The sequence below is a fragment of the Chionomys nivalis genome, chromosome 18 (genome assembly GCF_950005125.1).
Source record: "Chionomys nivalis chromosome 18, mChiNiv1.1, whole genome shotgun sequence".
Taxonomy (NCBI): Eukaryota; Metazoa; Chordata; class Mammalia; order Rodentia; family Cricetidae; genus Chionomys; species Chionomys nivalis.
In genome coordinates, this window is record NC_080103.1 from 7,652,308 (window position 1) to 7,671,050 (window position 18,743).

The 18,743-nt window shown below is 44.0% G+C and overlaps 2 protein-coding genes across 2 annotated transcripts in view; both read left to right on the forward strand.

Annotated features, from left to right (window-relative positions):
* Flg (filaggrin) overlaps positions 1-15,194 on the forward strand; it is a 121,623-nt gene extending 106,429 nt beyond the window's left edge. The window contains exons 18-23 of the mRNA XM_057793838.1: positions 8,088-8,225; positions 9,215-9,837; positions 11,809-11,888; positions 14,595-14,669; positions 14,806-14,942; positions 15,039-15,194. Of these exons, the coding sequence (XP_057649821.1) occupies positions 8,088-8,225; positions 9,215-9,837; positions 11,809-11,888; positions 14,595-14,669; positions 14,806-14,942; positions 15,039-15,194 (1,209 nt within the window). The remainder of the gene's footprint in view (positions 1-8,087; positions 8,226-9,214; positions 9,838-11,808; positions 11,889-14,594; positions 14,670-14,805; positions 14,943-15,038) is intronic.
* A 102-nt stretch (positions 15,195-15,296) lies between these two features.
* The window catches only part of LOC130889910 (hornerin-like), a 72,832-nt gene continuing 69,385 nt past the window's right edge, over positions 15,297-18,743 (forward strand). Inside the window, exons 1-2 of the mRNA XM_057793843.1 lie at positions 15,297-15,412; positions 15,517-17,231. Coding sequence (XP_057649826.1) covers positions 15,297-15,412; positions 15,517-17,231 — 1,831 coding nt within the window. The remainder of the gene's footprint in view (positions 15,413-15,516; positions 17,232-18,743) is intronic.

Genomic DNA, 18,743 nt, shown 5'->3' on the forward strand with positions numbered 1-18,743 from the left:
TGTGTATGTGTGTGTAGTTTCTTGAGTCAGGGTTTCTCTGTAGCTTTGGAGCCTGTCCTGAAATTAGCTCTTGTAGATCAGGATGAGCTTGAACTCACAGAGAGCCGCCTGCATCTACCTCCCAAGTGCTGGGATTAAAGGTGTGCGCCACCACCGCCAGGCCAAAATCTATTTCCTTTTTGTAAGTAACTTTGTTCTGCCTTCTCTCCATACATAGTGAAGAGCAGATACGTGAGAGGTAGCAGCTCTGCTGTACCACACGCCGCAGCCTTCTTCTCCTGTGAAACTCTACTTTCCTGGAAAACCTTCCCAACAAGCAAATGAAGCAAGAGGTGATAACTGGCTCTTAGGCCATCGCAAGCTCACCACAGTTCACGTATGGCCACAGATCATCCTAGCCCTGTGACTCTTTAATACCCTCTCATTGTGGTGACCCCCACCTGTAAACAGAGATTGCTCACTTGTTTCCTGGCTTCCCAGACCCGAGTAATCACACAAAAACTATATTAATTGCAACACTGTTTGGCCTATTAGCACAAGTTCCTTATTGACTAACTCTTACATCTTAAATTAACCCATTTCTATTAATCTGTATATCACCAGGAGGCTGTGGCTTACTGGTAAGGGTCCAGAATTTGTCTCCTTTGGCAGTTACACGGCATCTCCTTGACTCTACCTACTCTCCCTATATATCTCTGTTCAAACTTTCTGCCTTGTTTTACTCTGTGAAGCCATTGGCCAAATCAGCTTCTTTATTAATCAAAGGTAATAAAACATATTTGTAGCATACAGAGAGGAATCCCACATCATCTCCCCTTTTCTGTCTAAATAAAAAGGAAGGTTCAACTTTAACATAGTAAAATTACATATACAAAACAGTTACCAAGCAAGAATTATAGTTACAATATTTACTTCATTTACATTTGTCAAATTAAGAAAAATATTTTGTCACCTATCTTATCTTTGTGAGTCTAAAGTTTTATATCTAATTTATACTTTATCATAACTAAGAAAAACTGTAACTATCTGTCTTCAAGTCTTTAAAGACTCTAGAAAGATATGATATTACCTAAGTAAACAGGAAGTGCATTGTAAGCAACTTCCAAAACCCTAGAATTAACAGAGACAGCTTGCTGCCTGGGCAGTCACCCAAAGTTCTTCTGTACTGTTGGGGTATCCATCTTCAGCCTACAGGCCCATAGTATCTGGCAGACTTTTCCATGAAGCAGGAAATTTGACAATCTGTTTTGCCTTGTAATGGCAAAGTTTATTAGTTGCTTTCTTCTGTATCCTGCAGAATGGCTGGAAGACTCATTTATGAAACAAGAACACTGAAACACTATCTCACCTTCTTTAGGCAAGTTTAACTGTCATTTTTCTGTGTGTTCTGAATGTCTAGTTTATACAGAATACCATCAAGCAGTCCAAGAAATAGCAGTTTCTTGCCCAAATAGCTAGCAAACTCTGTAAGGAGACTCTTAGATGCCCATCATCCTTTTGAAGTAATTGGTGCTGCCAGAAGCAGACATGCCTCACTATTGAGATAAGTCTAAGTGCTTAACACCTTTTAAATGCCATATTCTGTAGGTCTTTGAAAGATTTGAAAAATACCTATCCATCTGAAATATGTCTCTGTACATCTAGAAAACCTAACTAACATGACTACAATTTTGACTATTATAAGTGGCTATTAATTTGTAATTTTAAATTATTCATTACATTTTTTAAATGAGTTGTATAAACATAATACCCTATACAAAAGCAGAAATACATATATATACAGTGTAGCAAATCAACCTTAAATTTGTATCAATAGGTCAAGATCCATACCAATGTAAAGTATTCATCTCCATACCATATCCCACTTATGTTTTTTAGTAATTGACTGTGACCGTTAATCACTTATAATCAACCCCCTTTAAATGAAAACAACCATTTTGGGAATTTGGGCCCTGTTTTTCAAAACTGCTTCCTGCTGCTTTTTGAGCAAAGTATTTTTAGTGTTCACAGACACCTTTTTGTGTGTGTGTGTGGGGGGGGTCTTGTTCCATCAGACCACATTAGCCTGGAAGGAATCCACAGGTTCTCATCTTTTGTGGAAACAAAAGCAGACCCTCTTTCCCAAAGCAACATATCTTAAGACCCAAATTTTGAAGTCAAGATACCTTTGTGTTGGTTTAATTTAGCAAACCCCAGAATTAAATGTCTCTCTTCGGAAAAAAGAAGAAAAAAAAAAAACAGAGAAAACACAATAATGTACATAATCCAGACTCTCTATGTATTTTTCATCTTTAAGTGGCTTATTTTTCTTTACTCCTTTAATCTATGACTGTCTGTACTCTGTCTCTTTAAAGACTTTTATTTGTTAAAACTATGTCTTTTTATACTCATTTTCTTCTCTCTCCCAAACCTATATACATTTTTAAAAAACACACTATAACCTATTTAGAGGTTTACCTTTGTCTGAATTTGTCTTTATTGCATATCTGTAATCAATCATTTTTTGACTAGGAGTGCCTTCTTTTTTTTAATGTTAAGTGGACATGGCTAGGACCAACTCCATGACACTTTTTGTTTGCCCTGCCCAGTCCAACATGGTGAAGGTATGTTTATCACCTGTGCGAGCTATGCACACTGCCCCAGCTCCAGAGACATAGTGATTTGTAACACACTGTTCACAGACCCCATTTAATTGCTCCATAACCACACCAATAGGAACCAGGAAGCTAGCTCTTAAAGAAATATTGCCTCTGCTTGCCTCTAGCAAACAGAATCCATCTGAGAAAATGCTACTGCCAAGAAGCCATGCTTAACTCTGGTTGTGTGTGTGTGTGTGTGTCTATAAATTTTTTAAGCTCTCTCAGGTTTTATGTGGATATAGTTGGCCCACATTTGGTACCATTTAGACAGAAAAGGGGAAATGATATGGGATTTCCCTCTGTATGATATGAATATGTTTTATTACCATTGGTTAATAAAAACGTTTTGATCAATGGCTTAGCAGAGTAAAACCAGGTGGGAAATCCAAACAGAGTTGTAGAGAGAGAGTAGGCAGAGACAAGAAGATGCCATGTAGCTGCCAAAGGAGACAGAAACTGGAACGTTACCAGCAGGCCACAGCCTCATGGTAATACACAGATTAATAAAAATGAGTTAATTTAATGTGTAAAAGTTAGCTAAAAACACATCTGCATCATTGACCCAGCAGTGTTGTAATTAATAGAGTTTTGTGTGATTAATCAGGTCTGGGTAGCTGGGAATAGAAGAGCTGTCTCCAGTTACACGCAACCATAAAATAATTTCTATGCTACTTCGTAACTGCAATTTTGGTACAAATTGTAATGTAAACACCTGTGTTTTCTCATGGTCTTAGGGCAACTCCTATGAAGAGGGTTGTCCAACCCCCAAATGGACTGCAACCCACAGACTGAGAACCACTGCCATAAATATGTTTTTCTACATTTACAACTGGTTGAGAGAGTATATGACATAAAGATTTCTAAGATCAGTGTCCACAAGTTAATTTTATCCAAACACAACCTTTTATACAAACATCACCTACAGGAGCTGGAGAGAAGGCTCAGAGGTTAAAAATACTTACCAGCTGCTCTGCCAGAGGACCCAGGGTTTGGTCCCCAGCATCCACATGGCAGCTCACAACTACCTATAACTTCAGTTCAGGAGGAACCTACACCCTCATCTAGCCTCCATGGGCACCAGACACATGACACATATGCAGACAAAGCATCTATTTTAAAATAAAATAATTTTAAAATGCATTATTTACAACCACTTTCATGATAGGCTAGTCAAATTGAATAGCTTCAAGAAAGATCATTTGACCCACAAATCCAATCATATTTGCTGTCTAGTCAATTATAGAAAATGTGCTGACATCTTGTTTAGGAGAACACTGGCCTCAAAGGCATGTTCGCCTGCAACAGTCCCCTTCAACTCTTTCCTGCCTCTAGAATAACAGCTCTTCACTCAGCAAATTCCACCCCTCTTCACTCCCACAGCCTCAGTCACACCTTTAAGAAGGTCATTGCGCTTATGTAGTATGACGACCTGACCCAAATCAGGCATCCAGGGAAGCACAACTGTGGAAGAGACTGACTTTTCACCCTCTGGGTAGTTTCTAGGGAAAAAAAAAACAGGCTAATGATAGTTGACTTTGGAATCATGTAATTTGTCATTTGCCAATAATTGCTGTGACCTCTGCTGACATTTGATGACTATATTACACATATTTTAGATTCATTTAACTTAGGATATCTTCAATGAAATTCATGCTATCCATTCTCAATGGATAAAACTTGAGGACAAGAGCCTCAAGAGTAAGCAGAGACTAGCTTGTTAATTCTCAACACTAAGATTAAACTGATAGTTGTGTAAAATCATGTCTTCTACACTGAATATAAAAAGAAAATAGACAGATCCTGGTTCTGAAAAAAAATAGGTTAGTCTGCCTATGTAGATGTCTCAAGACATACCCTGATACTTTTTAAATTCAACTCAAAGTGGTGTTTATTGGAAGACTTTACACACTGAGCAATAGCCTAGATCTCTAGCTGACACAGGGATTAGTAATGTCCAGTTCCTGTTCTGGAAGGAGTCATAGTTTAGAAACTTTATAAGGCATAGAAAAATATGTGTGTACAGGAATAATTAACCAAGTTACTTGCAAATCAAATAATTAGTGATGGATATTTCTTTCTAGTACATTTATAGGTACTATGATTTTTCTTTTTTTTTAATTAATTAATTTAAAAACATTCTTTTCTCATTTTACATACCAATCCTAGTTCCCACTCCCTATTCTCCACCTGTTCCCTCTATCTTGCCCCCATCCTCCTATCCACTCCTCAGAGAGGGTAAAGCTTCCCATGGGGAGTCAATAAAGTCTAGCACATCATTTTGAGGCAGGACCAGGGCCCTCCCCACTATATCTTGGCTGAGCAAGGTATCCCTCCAAAGAGAATGAGCTCCAAAAAGCCAGTTCAAGAACTAGGGGTAAATCCTGATTCCACTGCCAATGGCCTCACAGACTGCCCCAGCCATACAACTGTCATGTACATTCAAAGGACCTAGCTTGATCCTATGCTGGTTGCCCCACTGTTAGTCCAGAGTCAGTGAGCTCCCTTTACCTTAGGTAAACTGTTTGAGTGGGTATCCCCATCATGGTCTTGACCCCTTTGTTCATATTATTTGTCCTCCCTCTCTTCAACTGGACTTTGGGAACTTATCCTAGGGCTTCACTGTGGATCTCTACATTTGCTTCCATCAGTTGCTAGATAAAGATTCTATGATGACAATTAAAGTCATCTCATTACAGGAAAAGGTCAGTTAAGTCACCCTTTCCACTATTACTTAGGGTCTTAGCTGGGGTCATCCTTGTGGATGCCTGGGAATTTCCCTAGTGCTGGATTTCTCCCTAGCCCCATAATGGCTCCCTCAATCAAGATATCTCTTTCCTTGCTCTCCCACTCTGTTGTTTCCCCATCTTGACCATCCCATTCCCTCATGTCCTCCTCCCACCTCCCCTTCTCCTCTCCTCCTCCTACAGAACCTGGAAACAACCTAGATGATCCTGAACCGAAGAATGGATAAAGAAAATGTGGGACATTTACACAATGGAATACTACTCAATGGTAAAAAGAAAAATGGCATCTTGAAATTTGCAGGCAAATGGATGGAACTAGAAAAAAAAAGCATCTTGCATGAGGTAGCACAGACCCAGAAAGACAAACACAGTATGTTCTCACTCATAAGTGGATATTAGATATAAGGCAAAGGATAACCCCAGAGAAGCTAGGTAACAAAGAGAACCCTAAGAGAAAATGCATGGATCTCCCTCAGAAGGGAAAAAGATCTCCTGAGAAAATTGGGAGCATGGAGTTAGGGAGAGAAGAGAGGATGGAAGGTGATTTTTCTTTCTTTACCAGTGTTTTCAATTTTCTAGTTTGGAGACTGAATTAATGGCTTGATCAGTAAAATGATTAGCATACAATTACGAGTATTTGAGTTCAGATTCAGCACCTGAGCCCCTCCCCAACAAAAAAAGACCATGCATGGGCATAGGGTGCCTATAGTCCTAACATGGGGGAAGGGCAAGATTCCCCAGAGCTCACTGGCCAGACAGTACAGCTGACTTCAGTGAGACCCTGTCTCAAAAGATGCAAAATCATCAAAGAAGATGCCTGACATTGATCTCTAGCTTCTCACAAGCAAATACACACACCTTTGTGAGCACATACACACAACTCTTGTGTCTTCTATTTTTTATATAATGTTAATAATATTATTATTCAAAGTGGTTTGAAATATTATAAAATGTTATGGTTGACAAAACTATATAATCAGAATAGGTAGATAGTTCAGTCAGTAGCATGCTTGCCTCAAAATCAACAAGACCAGAGTTTGATCTCTAGAGTCAATGAAAAATACTGGGGGTGATAGAGCATGCTGTTAACCCCAAAGTTAATTGCGAAAAATAGTAATTCACTAGAGAGATACTGCTAAAAGGTAATCCGAGTGAAAAAAAAAGATGAAATAATAATATATGTCGAAGTAATTAACACTAGAGGGACATAAAAGTAAATATATATGTATAGAAACAATGGGATTTAAGAAAAGCCACAGGCAAGATCAGGAGGAACCTAAAAAACATGGTTCTTCTTGCTATGTTTATATGGTAGTTAAAAAGAAAACTACATTCACAAATAGTTGTGTATGTTAGACAAAAAGATGGAAAGAGGAGCCTCTCTAGACTACTACTGGCTCCCAAGAGCTGATAAAATCCTGGACGTCACCTTGGCTGGAATCTCTTACATTAGACGAGCTTAAAGTGGGTGCATCTGACTACGTAATATTTCAGGTTTTTTCTGAACATCAAATTCCATGATTACTTTACATTTGGATTCTCGTGTCATTCCATTCAACTTTTATTAAAGTATACATCTTTATATACAACATTACACAGTTGGGTGTACACACACACACACACACACACAATTTTAATTTTTTTTTTTTAAAAAAAAAGCCTTTCTGCAAAGTGTCCTAAAGAGTTCGACAGGTGGGGCTGGTACTAGCCCAGATTTGGGAACTACTATTGCAATCTCCAGTTCACATGTAAGGAAGTAAGAAGATAAACACCTGGGAGGTGGAGATGGAGAAGGAGCTGGACTTGTTTAGGAGTGAACTAGGACATCTCAAAGGAAGCAGCTCCTCCCTAGGATGGACCATCATTGTCCCTATATAAAGGCCAGTGTTTCCAATGAGCAGCACCCTGCAAGCAACATCAGTCTCCATCCTGCTGTTCTGCTGGTGACTCAGGTAAGTGAACAGCCATTCAGTTCTACTGACGATAAATACTATTAAATACTATAGTCCAATTATATAGTCTTATATATTATATAGTCTATTAAATCTTAAAGTCCACATTATATTCAAAAGATTACTTTTTAGTATATTATGATGGACTTTTATATAAAACTACTCTGTTTATAGTACCTACTTGAGATCTTTTCTTGAGAGTTTAGGAACCTAGTAAGCCCTTGGCAGCTTGTCTCTTTTTTCTCTCTGCTGTATAAGCAGAAAGCCCTGAGAAACAGTCCTGCTTGAAGAATGAAAATAGAAGCTGTCAGATAGTTGGCTCTGCTCATTTTTTCTACTTTCTTTATCCTGGAAACTGAAAATCCAAGTTAGCCACCTGGGCTCTTTGGGTAGATTTAGGCACAAAATATAAATGACATGTCTGTCCCCTGTACTGCGATGGTTAAAACCTAAAAAGAACTAAGGAGTGGATGGATTATCACATTCAGGTTTTCTATAACCCAACAAGAAAAGCCTCCCCTACATCCATTCAGGAACTGAAATAAGACATAGGGCACCTGCTCTAATTTCATCACTCTCTTGCTACATAGCTGGAACAAGTTATTCGACTTTGAATTCATTCTTAACTAGTATAGAAAGAAAATTAATCATGGCTGATAATTATCACAAATGACTGGAAGTAGTTATGTGTTTAAGCACTAAGAGATCATTCTCTTGTTTCCCAATCTAGCTTCACTTGAATTTGCAACAAGATGCCTAAGCTCCTGCAAGGTATTGTCACTGTCATCGAAGTTTTCTACCAATACGCCACTGAGTATGGGAAATGTGACATGCTAAGCCCAAAAGAGATGAAAGAACTTCTAGAAAATGAGTTTCGCCAAATTCTAAAGGTAAAAACTCTACACCAGTGCTAAAAGCTGAAGAAATTCTCTAGTTTACCCTATCTTTTATTTATATGTCAAATACCAGAGAAGACTCTCCTATTTGGTAGTAGAGAACTAAATTTGGCGACTTTAAAGTCATAAACCATTGACTAATAATGTTTCTATAACATGGTTAAGTTAAAATGATCCTATCAAACAACAGGCAAATTCATATACTTAAAAATTTCTTGTCTGTGAGAGCAATTCTTATGAACCACAGAAAATGTGCAAAATAGATTGAATTCATATTCTTACATTTTGTTTTCTAGTTCAAGAAAATGGCCTTGAACTCCTGATGTTAGTGCCTCCACCTACAGAGTGATGAGATACAGGGCATGTTTCATAATGTGCAGTATAACCATTGAAATTGTTCTCTGTTTTAGACCCTTCATAATACAGCATAATAGACAGAAGTAACACGTACCCCCCCAAAAAATGTTTTAAAATCTGTAAATAGCAAATTAACTAAGTGGACAAAATTCATGCAGGTTCTACAATTACTATTTCTACTTTAGCTAATCAGCCTTGATTAACTATTGCCTATTGCCCTTTTTTTCCTTCCTTTCTTTGTTTGTTTCTTCCTTCCTTTTTTGAGAAGGCTTTACTTTCTATTCCAAGGAACTCAGGAACTTGTCATGCTACCCACATTGTTTTCAAACTTAGGATCATACTTCCCTGGCCTCCAAAGCACTGTTATCAGCTGCTATCTTTACAAAAGGAGATTGGACCACTTCTTCACCAATCTTTCCATTGTATCCCCTCCTGGCTAATTGTTCTTGTCAATTTACTGCTTGACTACATGCTGACTCTCTCTCTCTCTCTCCTCGTCATAGCCAAAAGAACTATGCAGTCAATTTCAATCTAATTTATTAAATATTGACAGCCTTCTCATGAAGGGTTAGCTTGTTTTACAATCTATAGTTACAGAGCCTCCGTTTGATTGAATTTCATTACAGAATCCAGATGATCCAGATACGGTAGAAATCATCATGCAAAGTCTGGATCGAGATCATAACAACAAAGTGGACTTTACTGAGTATCTTCTCATGATAGTCAAGCTATCTCAGGCTTGTAACAAAATTATTGGCAGAGATTACTGCCAAGCTTCAGGGTCAAAGCAAAGAAATCACAGTCACCAGCAACAAAAGGAACAGAGTGAAGAAGAAAACGATGACAAAGAGAAAGCTGCTTCTTCAAGTTCTTCAAGTTTTAGTGCAGGAGAGAATGATGGTTATTCTAGAGATTCAAGAGGAAGAAATCGAAACAATTATGAGTCAAACTGTAGAAAACCAAAGAATGGGAACCAACAAAGCTATGAAGAAAGAACAACTTCAAGCCACTTCAAAACCAGTGAGAAATATGAAGAGGGACAACATGAATTAGAAACAACCCACATGCCTAGCCACAGCAGGAGATGTAATTCAAAGGAATCTTCTGGCTACCACCAACATGGCTCTGGTTCAGGACACTCGGTTGGCAACAGTAAAACTGGTTCTGGCAAACATCAGCACTATGGAAATGAAAACCATGATGTACAACCAAGAGAATCATCACGTTGTGAAGCAAGGCAGTCATCAAGGTCCGGGACACAAAATTCGAGGTCAAGCCAGTCATCTAGCCAAAAGAGAAATAACGTTGGGTCAAGAGAGTCTTCTAGTGTAGGTGAATATGGCACTGCATCTGGAGAGCTGTCAGAATCTAGAGGACAAAGATCAGGACAAGGACAGTCTTCTGGCAGTACACAGGATGGCACATCATCAAGACAGTCATCAAACTGGCAGCCAGCTTGCTCAGGCAAGCATGGATCAAATCCACATCATTCATCAAGGCAAGAGAGGAAAAGATCTAGCTCAAGGGAGTCTTGTGGCTCCCAACAATCTGGGTCTGGCTCAGGAGGGTCTTCTGGCTTTAGTCAACATGGATCTGGGCAAGGTCAGTCTTCTGGTGGTAGCCAACAGGGTTCCTTCTCTGGACAGTCAGCAGGTAGTCATCAGCACAGCTCTTCCTGTGGTCATTCCTCTAGCTATGGTCAGCATGGCACTGGCTCTGGTCAGTCTTCCAGCAGTGGAACACACAATGCAGGTTCAAGTCAGTCTTCTAGACAGAGCAGAAGTGGCTCTGGGTCAGGACAGTCTTCTCATTTAGGTGAATATGGTTCTACATCGAGACACTCTACTGGCTCCACAGGGCAAAGATATGGGCAAGGACAGTCATCTGGTCCTGGACAATGTGGCACTTCTTCAGGACACTCATCAAGCTCAGGTCAGTCCACTACCTATGGCAAGCATGGATCAGGAGTGAGCCAGTCATCCAGAAACAGCAGAAGCAGGTCAAGCTCAAGGGAGTCTTGCAGCTCCCAGAACTATGGGTCTGGCTCAGGAGGGTCTTCTGGCTTTAGTCAACATGGATATGGGCAAGGTCAGTCTTCTGGTGGTAGCCAACAGGGTTCCTTCTCTGGACATGGACAACATGGCTCTGGTTATGGTCAGTCATCCAGCTATGGTACACACAACTCAGGGGCAAGTCAGTCTTCTAGCCAGGGTACAAGTGGCTCTAGGGCAGGACAGTCTTGTGGTTCAGGGCAATGTGGTTCTGCATCGGGAAACTCTTCTGGCTCTGGTAGGCAAGGATCTGGACAAGGTCACTCTTCTGGTAGGACACAGAGTGGCACAACATCAAGACAGTCATCAAGCTATGGCTCAGGTCAGTCCACTCTCTCTGGCAAGCATGGATCAACTTCACGTCATTCATCGAGCCAAGAAAGGAACAGGTCTAGCTCAAGGGAGTCTTGTGGCTCCCAACAATCTGGGTCTGGCTCAGGAGGGTCTTCTGGCTTTAGTCAACATGGATCTGGGCAAGGTCAGTCTTCTGGTGGTAGCCAACAGGGTTCCTTCTCTGGACAGTCAGCAGGTAGTCATCAGCACAGCTCTTCCTGTGGTCATTCCTCTAGCTATGGTCAGCATGGCACTGGCTCTGGTCAGTCTTCCAGCAGTGGAACACACAATGCAGGTTCAAGTCAGTCTTCTAGACAGAGCAGAAGTGGCTCTGGGTCAGGACAGTCTTCTCATTTAGGTGAATATGGTTCTACATCGAGACACTCTACTGGCTCCACAGGGCAAAGATATGGGCAAGGACAGTCATCTGGTCCTGGACAATGTGGCACTTCTTCAGGACACTCATCAAGCTCAGGTCAGTCCACTACCTATGGCAAGCATGGATCAGGAGTGAGCCAGTCATCCAGAAACAGCAGAAGCAGGTCAAGCTCAAGGGAGTCTTGCAGCTCCCAGAACTATGGGTCTGGCTCAGGAGGGTCTTCTGGCTTTAGTCAACATGGATATGGGCAAGGTCAGTCTTCTGGTGGTAGCCAACAGGGTTCCTTCTCTGGACATGGACAACATGGCTCTGGTTATGGTCAGTCATCCAGCTATGGTACACACAACTCAGGGGCAAGTCAGTCTTCTAGCCAGGGTACAAGTGGCTCTAGGGCAGGACAGTCTTGTGGTTCAGGGCAATGTGGTTCTGCATCGGGAAACTCTTCTGGCTCTGGTAGGCAAGGATCTGGACAAGGTCACTCTTCTGGTAGGACACAGAGTGGCACAACATCAAGACAGTCATCAAGCTATGGCTCAGGTCAGTCCACTCTCTCTGGCAAGCATGGATCAACTTCACGTCATTCATCGAGCCAAGAAAGGAACAGGTCTAGCTCAAGGGAGTCTTGTGGCTCCCAACAATCTGGGTCTGGCTCAGGAGGGTCTTCTGGCTTTAGTCAACATGGATCTGGGCAAGGTCAGTCTTCTGGTGGTAGCCAACAGGGTTCCTTCTCTGGACAGTCAGCAGGTAGTCATCAGCACAGCTCTTCCTGTGGTCATTCCTCTAGCTATGGTCAGCATGGCACTGGCTCTGGTCAGTCTTCCAGCAGTGGAACACACAATGCAGGTTCAAGTCAGTCTTCTAGACAGAGCAGAAGTGGCTCTGGGTCAGGACAGTCTTCTCATTTAGGTGAATATGGTTCTACATCGAGACACTCTACTGGCTCCACAGGGCAAAGATATGGGCAAGGACAGTCATCTGGTCCTGGACAATGTGGCACTTCTTCAGGACACTCATCAAGCTCAGGTCAGTCCACTACCTATGGCAAGCATGGATCAGGAGTGAGCCAGTCATCCAGAAACAGCAGAAACAGGTCAGGCTCAAGGGAGTCTTGCAGCTCCCAGAACTGTGGGTCTGGCTCAGGAGGGTCTTCTGGCTTTAGTCAACATGGATATGGGCAAGGTCAGTCTTCTGGTGGTAGCCAACAGGGTTCCTACTCTGGACATGGACAACATGGCTCTGGTTATGGTCAGTCATCCAGCTATGGTACACACAACTCAGGGGCAAGTCAGTCTTCTAGCCAGGGTACAAGTGGCTCTAGGGCAGGACAGTCTTGTGGTTCAGGGCAATGTGGTTCTGCATCGGGAAACTCTTCTGGCTCTGGTAGGCAAGGATCTGGACAAGGTCACTCTTCTGGTAGGACACAGAGTGGCACAACATCAAGACAGTCATCAAGCTATGGCTCAGGTCAGTCCACTCTCTCTGGCAAGCATGGATCAACTTCACGTCATTCATCGAGCCAAGAAAGGAACAGGTCTAGCTCAAGGGAGTCTTGTGGCTCCCAACAATCTGGGTCTGGCTCAGGAGGGTCTTCTGGCTTTAGTCAACATGGATCTGGGCAAGGTCAGTCTTCTGGTGGTAGCCAACAGGGTTCCTTCTCTGGACAGTCAGCAGGTAGTCATCAGCACAGCTCTTCCTGTGGTCATTCCTCTAGCTATGGTCAGCATGGCACTGGCTCTGGTCAGTCTTCCAGCAGTGGAACACACAATGCAGGTTCAAGTCAGTCTTCTAGACAGAGCAGAAGTGGCTCTGGGTCAGGACAGTCTTCTCATTTAGGTGAATATGGTTCTACATCGAGACACTCTACTGGCTCCACAGGGCAAAGATATGGGCAAGGACAGTCATCTGGTCCTGGACAATGTGGCACTTCTTCAGGACACTCATCAAGCTCAGGTCAGTCCACTACCTATGGCAAGCATGGATCAGGAGTGAGCCAGTCATCCAGAAACAGCAGAAGCAGGTCAAGCTCAAGGGAGTCTTGCATCTCCCAGAACTATGGGTCTGGCTCAGGAGGGTCTTCTGGCTTTAGTCAACATGGATATGGGCAAGGTCAGTCTTCTGGTGGTAGCCAACAGGGTTCCTTCTCTGGACATGGACAACATGGCTCTGGTTATGGTCAGTCATCCAGCTATGGTACACACAACTCAGGGGCAAGTCAGTCTTCTAGCCAGGGTACAAGTGGCTCTAGGGCAGGACAGTCTTGTGGTTCAGGGCAATGTGGTTCTGCATCGGGAAACTCTTCTGGCTCTGGTAGGCAAGGATCTGGACAAGGTCACTCTTCTGGTAGGACACAGAGTGGCACAACATCAAGACAGTCATCAAGCTATGGCTCAGGTCAGTCCACTCTCTCTGGCAAGCATGGATCAACTTCACGTCATTCATCGAGCCAAGAAAGGAACAGGTCTAGCTCAAGGGAGTCTTGTGGCTCCCAACAATCTGGGTCTGGCTCAGGAGGGTCTTCTGGCTTTAGTCAACATGGATCTGGGCAAGGTCAGTCTTCTGGTGGTAGCCAACAGGGTTCCTTCTCTGGACAGTCAGCAGGTAGTCATCAGCACAGCTCTTCCTGTGGTCATTCCTCTAGCTATGGTCAGCATGGCACTGGCTCTGGTCAGTCTTCCAGCAGTGGAACACACAATGCAGGTTCAAGTCAGTCTTCTAGACAGAGCAGAAGTGGCTCTGGGTCAGGACAGTCTTCTCATTTAGGTGAATATGGTTCTACATCGAGACACTCTACTGGCTCCACAGGGCAAAGATATGGGCAAGGACAGTCATCTGGTCCTGGACAATGTGGCACTTCTTCAGGACACTCATCAAGCTCAGGTCAGTCCACTACCTATGGCAAGCATGGATCAGGAGTGAGCCAGTCATCCAGAAACAGCAGAAGCAGGTCAAGCTCAAGGGAGTCTTGCAGCTCCCAGAACTGTGGGTCTGGCTCAGGAGGGTCTTCTGGCTTTAGTCAACATGGATATGGGCAAGGTCAGTCTTCTGGTGGTAGCCAACAGGGTTCCTACTCTGGACATGGACAACATGGCTCTGGTTATGGTCAGTCATCCAGCTATGGTACACACAACTCAGGGGCAAGTCAGTCTTCTAGCCAGGGTACAAGTGGCTCTAGGGCAGGACAGTCTTGTGGTTCAGGGCAATGTGGTTCTGCATCGGGAAACTCTTCTGGCTCTGGTAGGCAAGGATCTGGACAAGGTCACTCTTCTGGTAGGACACAGAGTGGCACAACATCAAGACAGTCATCAAGCTATGGCTCAGGTCAGTCCACTCTCTCTGGCAAGCATGGATCAACTTCACGTCATTCATCGAGCCAAGAAAGGAACAGGTCTAGCTCAAGGGAGTCTTGTGGCTCCCAACAATCTGGGTCTGGCTCAGGAGGGTCTTCTGGCTTTAGTCAACATGGATCTGGGCAAGGTCAGTCTTCTGGTGGTAGCCAACAGGGTTCCTTCTCTGGACAGTCAGCAGGTAGTCATCAGCACAGCTCTTCCTGTGGTCATTCCTCTAGCTATGGTCAGCATGGCACTGGCTCTGGTCAGTCTTCCAGCAGTGGAACACACAATGCAGGTTCAAGTCAGTCTTCTAGACAGAGCAGAAGTGGCTCTGGGTCAGGACAGTCTTCTCATTTAGGTGAATATGGTTCTACATCGAGACACTCTACTGGCTCCACAGGGCAAAGATATGGGCAAGGACAGTCATCTGGTCCTGGACAATGTGGCACTTCTTCAGGACACTCATCAAGCTCAGGTCAGTCCACTACCTATGGCAAGCATGGATCAGGAGTGAGCCAGTCATCCAGAAACAGCAGAAGCAGGTCAAGCTCAAGGGAGTCTTGCAGCTCCCAGAACTATGGGTCTGGCTCAGGAGGGTCTTCTGGCTTTAGTCAACATGGATATGGGCAAGGTCAGTCTTCTGGTGGTAGCCAACAGGGTTCCTTCTCTGGACATGGACAACATGGCTCTGGTTATGGTCAGTCATCCAGCTATGGTACACACAACTCAGGGGCAAGTCAGTCTTCTAGCCAGGGTACAAGTGGCTCTAGGGCAGGACAGTCTGGTGGTTCAGGGCAATGTGGTTCTGCATCGGGAAACTCTTCTGGCTCTGGTAGGCAAGGATCTGGACAAGGTCACTCTTCTGGTAGGACACAGAGTGGCACAACATCAAGACAGTCATCAAGCTATGGCTCAGGTCAGTCCACTCTCTCTGGCAAGCATGGATCAACTTCACGTCATTCATCGAGCCAAGAAAGGAACAGGTCTAGCTCAAGGGAGTCTTGTGGCTCCCAACAATCTGGGTCTGGCTCAGGAGGGTCTTCTGGCTTTAGTCAACATGGATCTGGGCAAGGTCAGTCTTCTGGTGGTAGCCAACAGGGTTCCTTCTCTGGACAGTCAGCAGGTAGTCATCAGCACAGCTCTTCCTGTGGTCATTCCTCTAGCTATGGTCAGCATGGCACTGGCTCTGGTCAGTCTTCCAGCAGTGGAACACACAATGCAGGTTCAAGTCAGTCTTCTAGACAGAGCAGAAGTGGCTCTGGGTCAGGACAGTCTTCTCATTTAGGTGAATATGGTTCTACATCGAGACACTCTACTGGCTCCACAGGGCAAAGATATGGGCAAGGACAGTCATCTGGTCCTGGACAATGTGGCACTTCTTCAGGACACTCATCAAGCTCAGGTCAGTCCACTACCTATGGCAAGCATGGATCAGGAGTGAGCCAGTCATCCAGAAACAGCAGAAGCAGGTCAAGCTCAAGGGAGTCTTGCAGCTCCCAGAACTGTGGGTCTGGCTCAGGAGGGTCTTCTGGCTTTAGTCAACATGGATATGGGCAAGGTCAGTCTTCTGGTGGTAGCCAACAGGGTTCCTACTCTGGACATGGACAACATGGCTCTGGTTATGGTCAGTCATCCAGCTATGGTACACACAACTCAGGGGCAAGTCAGTCTTCTAGCCAGGGTACAAGTGGCTCTAGGGCAGGACAGTCTTGTGGTTCAGGGCAATGTGGTTCTGCATCGGGAAACTCTTCTGGCTCTGGTAGGCAAGGATCTGGACAAGGTCACTCTTCTGGTAGGACACAGAGTGGCACAACATCAAGACAGTCATCAAGCTATGGCTCAGGTCAGTCCACTCTCTCTGGCAAGCATGGATCAACTTCACGTCATTCATCGAGCCAAGAAAGGAACAGGTCTAGCTCAAGGGAGTCTTGTGGCTCCCAACAATCTGGGTCTGGCTCAGGAGGGTCTTCTGGCTTTAGTCAACATGGATCTGGGCAAGGTCAGTCTTCTGGTGGTAGCCAACAGGGTTCCTTCTCTGGACAGTCAGCAGGTAGTCATCAGCACAGCTCTTCCTGTGGTCATTCCTCTAGCTATGGTCAGCATGGCACTGGCTCTGGTCAGTCTTCCAGCAGTGGAACACACAATGCAGGTTCAAGTCAGTCTTCTAGACAGAGCAGAAGTGGCTCTGGTTCAGGACAGTCTTCTCATTTAGGTGAATATGGTTCTACATCGAGACACTCTACTGGCTCCACAGGGCAAAGATATGGGCAAGGACAGTCATCTGGTCCTGGACAATGTGGCACTTCTTCAGGACACTCATCAAGCTCAGGTCAGTCCACTACCTATGGCAAGCATGGATCAGGAGTGAGCCAGTCATCCAGAAACAGCAGAAGCAGGTCAAGCTCAAGGGAGTCTTGCAGCTCCCAGAACTATGGGTCTGGCTCAGGAGGGTCTTCTGGCTTTAGTCAACATGGATATGGGCAAGGTCAGTCTTCTGGTGGTAGCCAACAGGGTTCCTTCTCTGGACATGGACAACATGGCTCTGGTTATGGTCAGTCATCCAGCTATGGTACACACAACTCAGGGGCAAGTCAGTCTTCTAGCCAGGGTACAAGTGGCTCTAGGGCAGGACAGTCTTGTGGTTCAGGGCAATGTGGTTCTGCATCGGGAAACTCTTCTGGCTCTGGTAGGCAAGGATCTTCACTAGGTCATTCTTCTGGCAATACACAATGTGGAACATCATCAAGACAGTCATTAAGCCAAGAAAGGAACAGGTCTAGCTCAAGGGAGTCTTGCGTCTCCCAGCACTATGGGTGTGGCTCAGGAGGTTCTTTTGGTTTTAATCAACATGCCTCTGGGCATGGTCACTCTCCCCTTAGTGGGCAACAGCATTCCTCTTCTGGACAGTCATGTGTCAGTGGTCATCATGAGTCTAGCACTTTTTCTTCGTCTAGCAGTGGGCAAAGTTTTTCACCATCTGGACAAAAACCATTTTCCAGGCCTCCCCACTGTAGCTCAGGTCAGTCACCTACCTGTGATCAGCATGTTTCTACTTCCTGGCAGTCCTCTAGCTATGACCACCAAAGGCCTGGATCATATCATTCTTCCTCCTGTAGTAGTCAGGGGAATACCTGTGGAGATTCTTCCAACTTTGGCCAGTATGGATCTGGCTCACTTAATTGTTCTGGCTATGGTAATCAAATATCTAGTTCAGGTCAGTCTACTTATCCCCACTATGGATCTAATATAAATCAATCTTCTAGCTACGAACAGTCATATTCTCATGGTCAGTGCAGATCTAATTCAAACCAATCTTCCTGCTGTGGTCAACAAGGGTCTGGTTCAAGTCAGTCCTCTAACTACGGCCAATATGAATGTCCCTCGAGTCATTATTCTAGCCAGAGAATACCTGCTGCTGGGTGTAGTCAGGGTTTTAGCTCTGAACAATATGGGTCTTGTTCATATCCCTCTTCTATCTCTACTCAAAATTGTTCCAGATCTGGTCTGTTTCCAAGTCCGCAACAATACAGGTCTGATTCACGTAACTCATTTAGCTCTGGATCATGTGGTTCTGGATATGGCCAATATTCTAGTTATGAGCAACCTCAATCATACGGGAGATGTGGAAACCACTTGGAAAGTGGAAACCCCTCAATGTGTAATGAAAACCAACCAGTAAGTGTGTATAGGCAAGTAGAAACCTCCTCAGCTCATGACTTTGGACAATTTATACCTCCACGTGGACACAGTAGATCCCAGACTACTGGTCAATTGTCACTTTACAATGCGGACAATAGACAAGGTGACCCTGACTATCAGAGCATCAGGGAAGGGAACTCTGGAACGAGAAATATAGGCTTGGGTTCTCACAGTTTCAATAGCAGCACTCCCCTTTATGAGTATGTCCAAGAGCAGAGACGCTAATTCTCAGAGTGAGGAGGGAAATGAGCTACCATTAACTTAAATGTTAATTTAAAAAATGAGAAATTGTTGTAGACCTCTTCATGTCATTTCTTTCTTAATCTGGACATATCTGTTCTCATTCTTTTCTTTTAAATGAAAG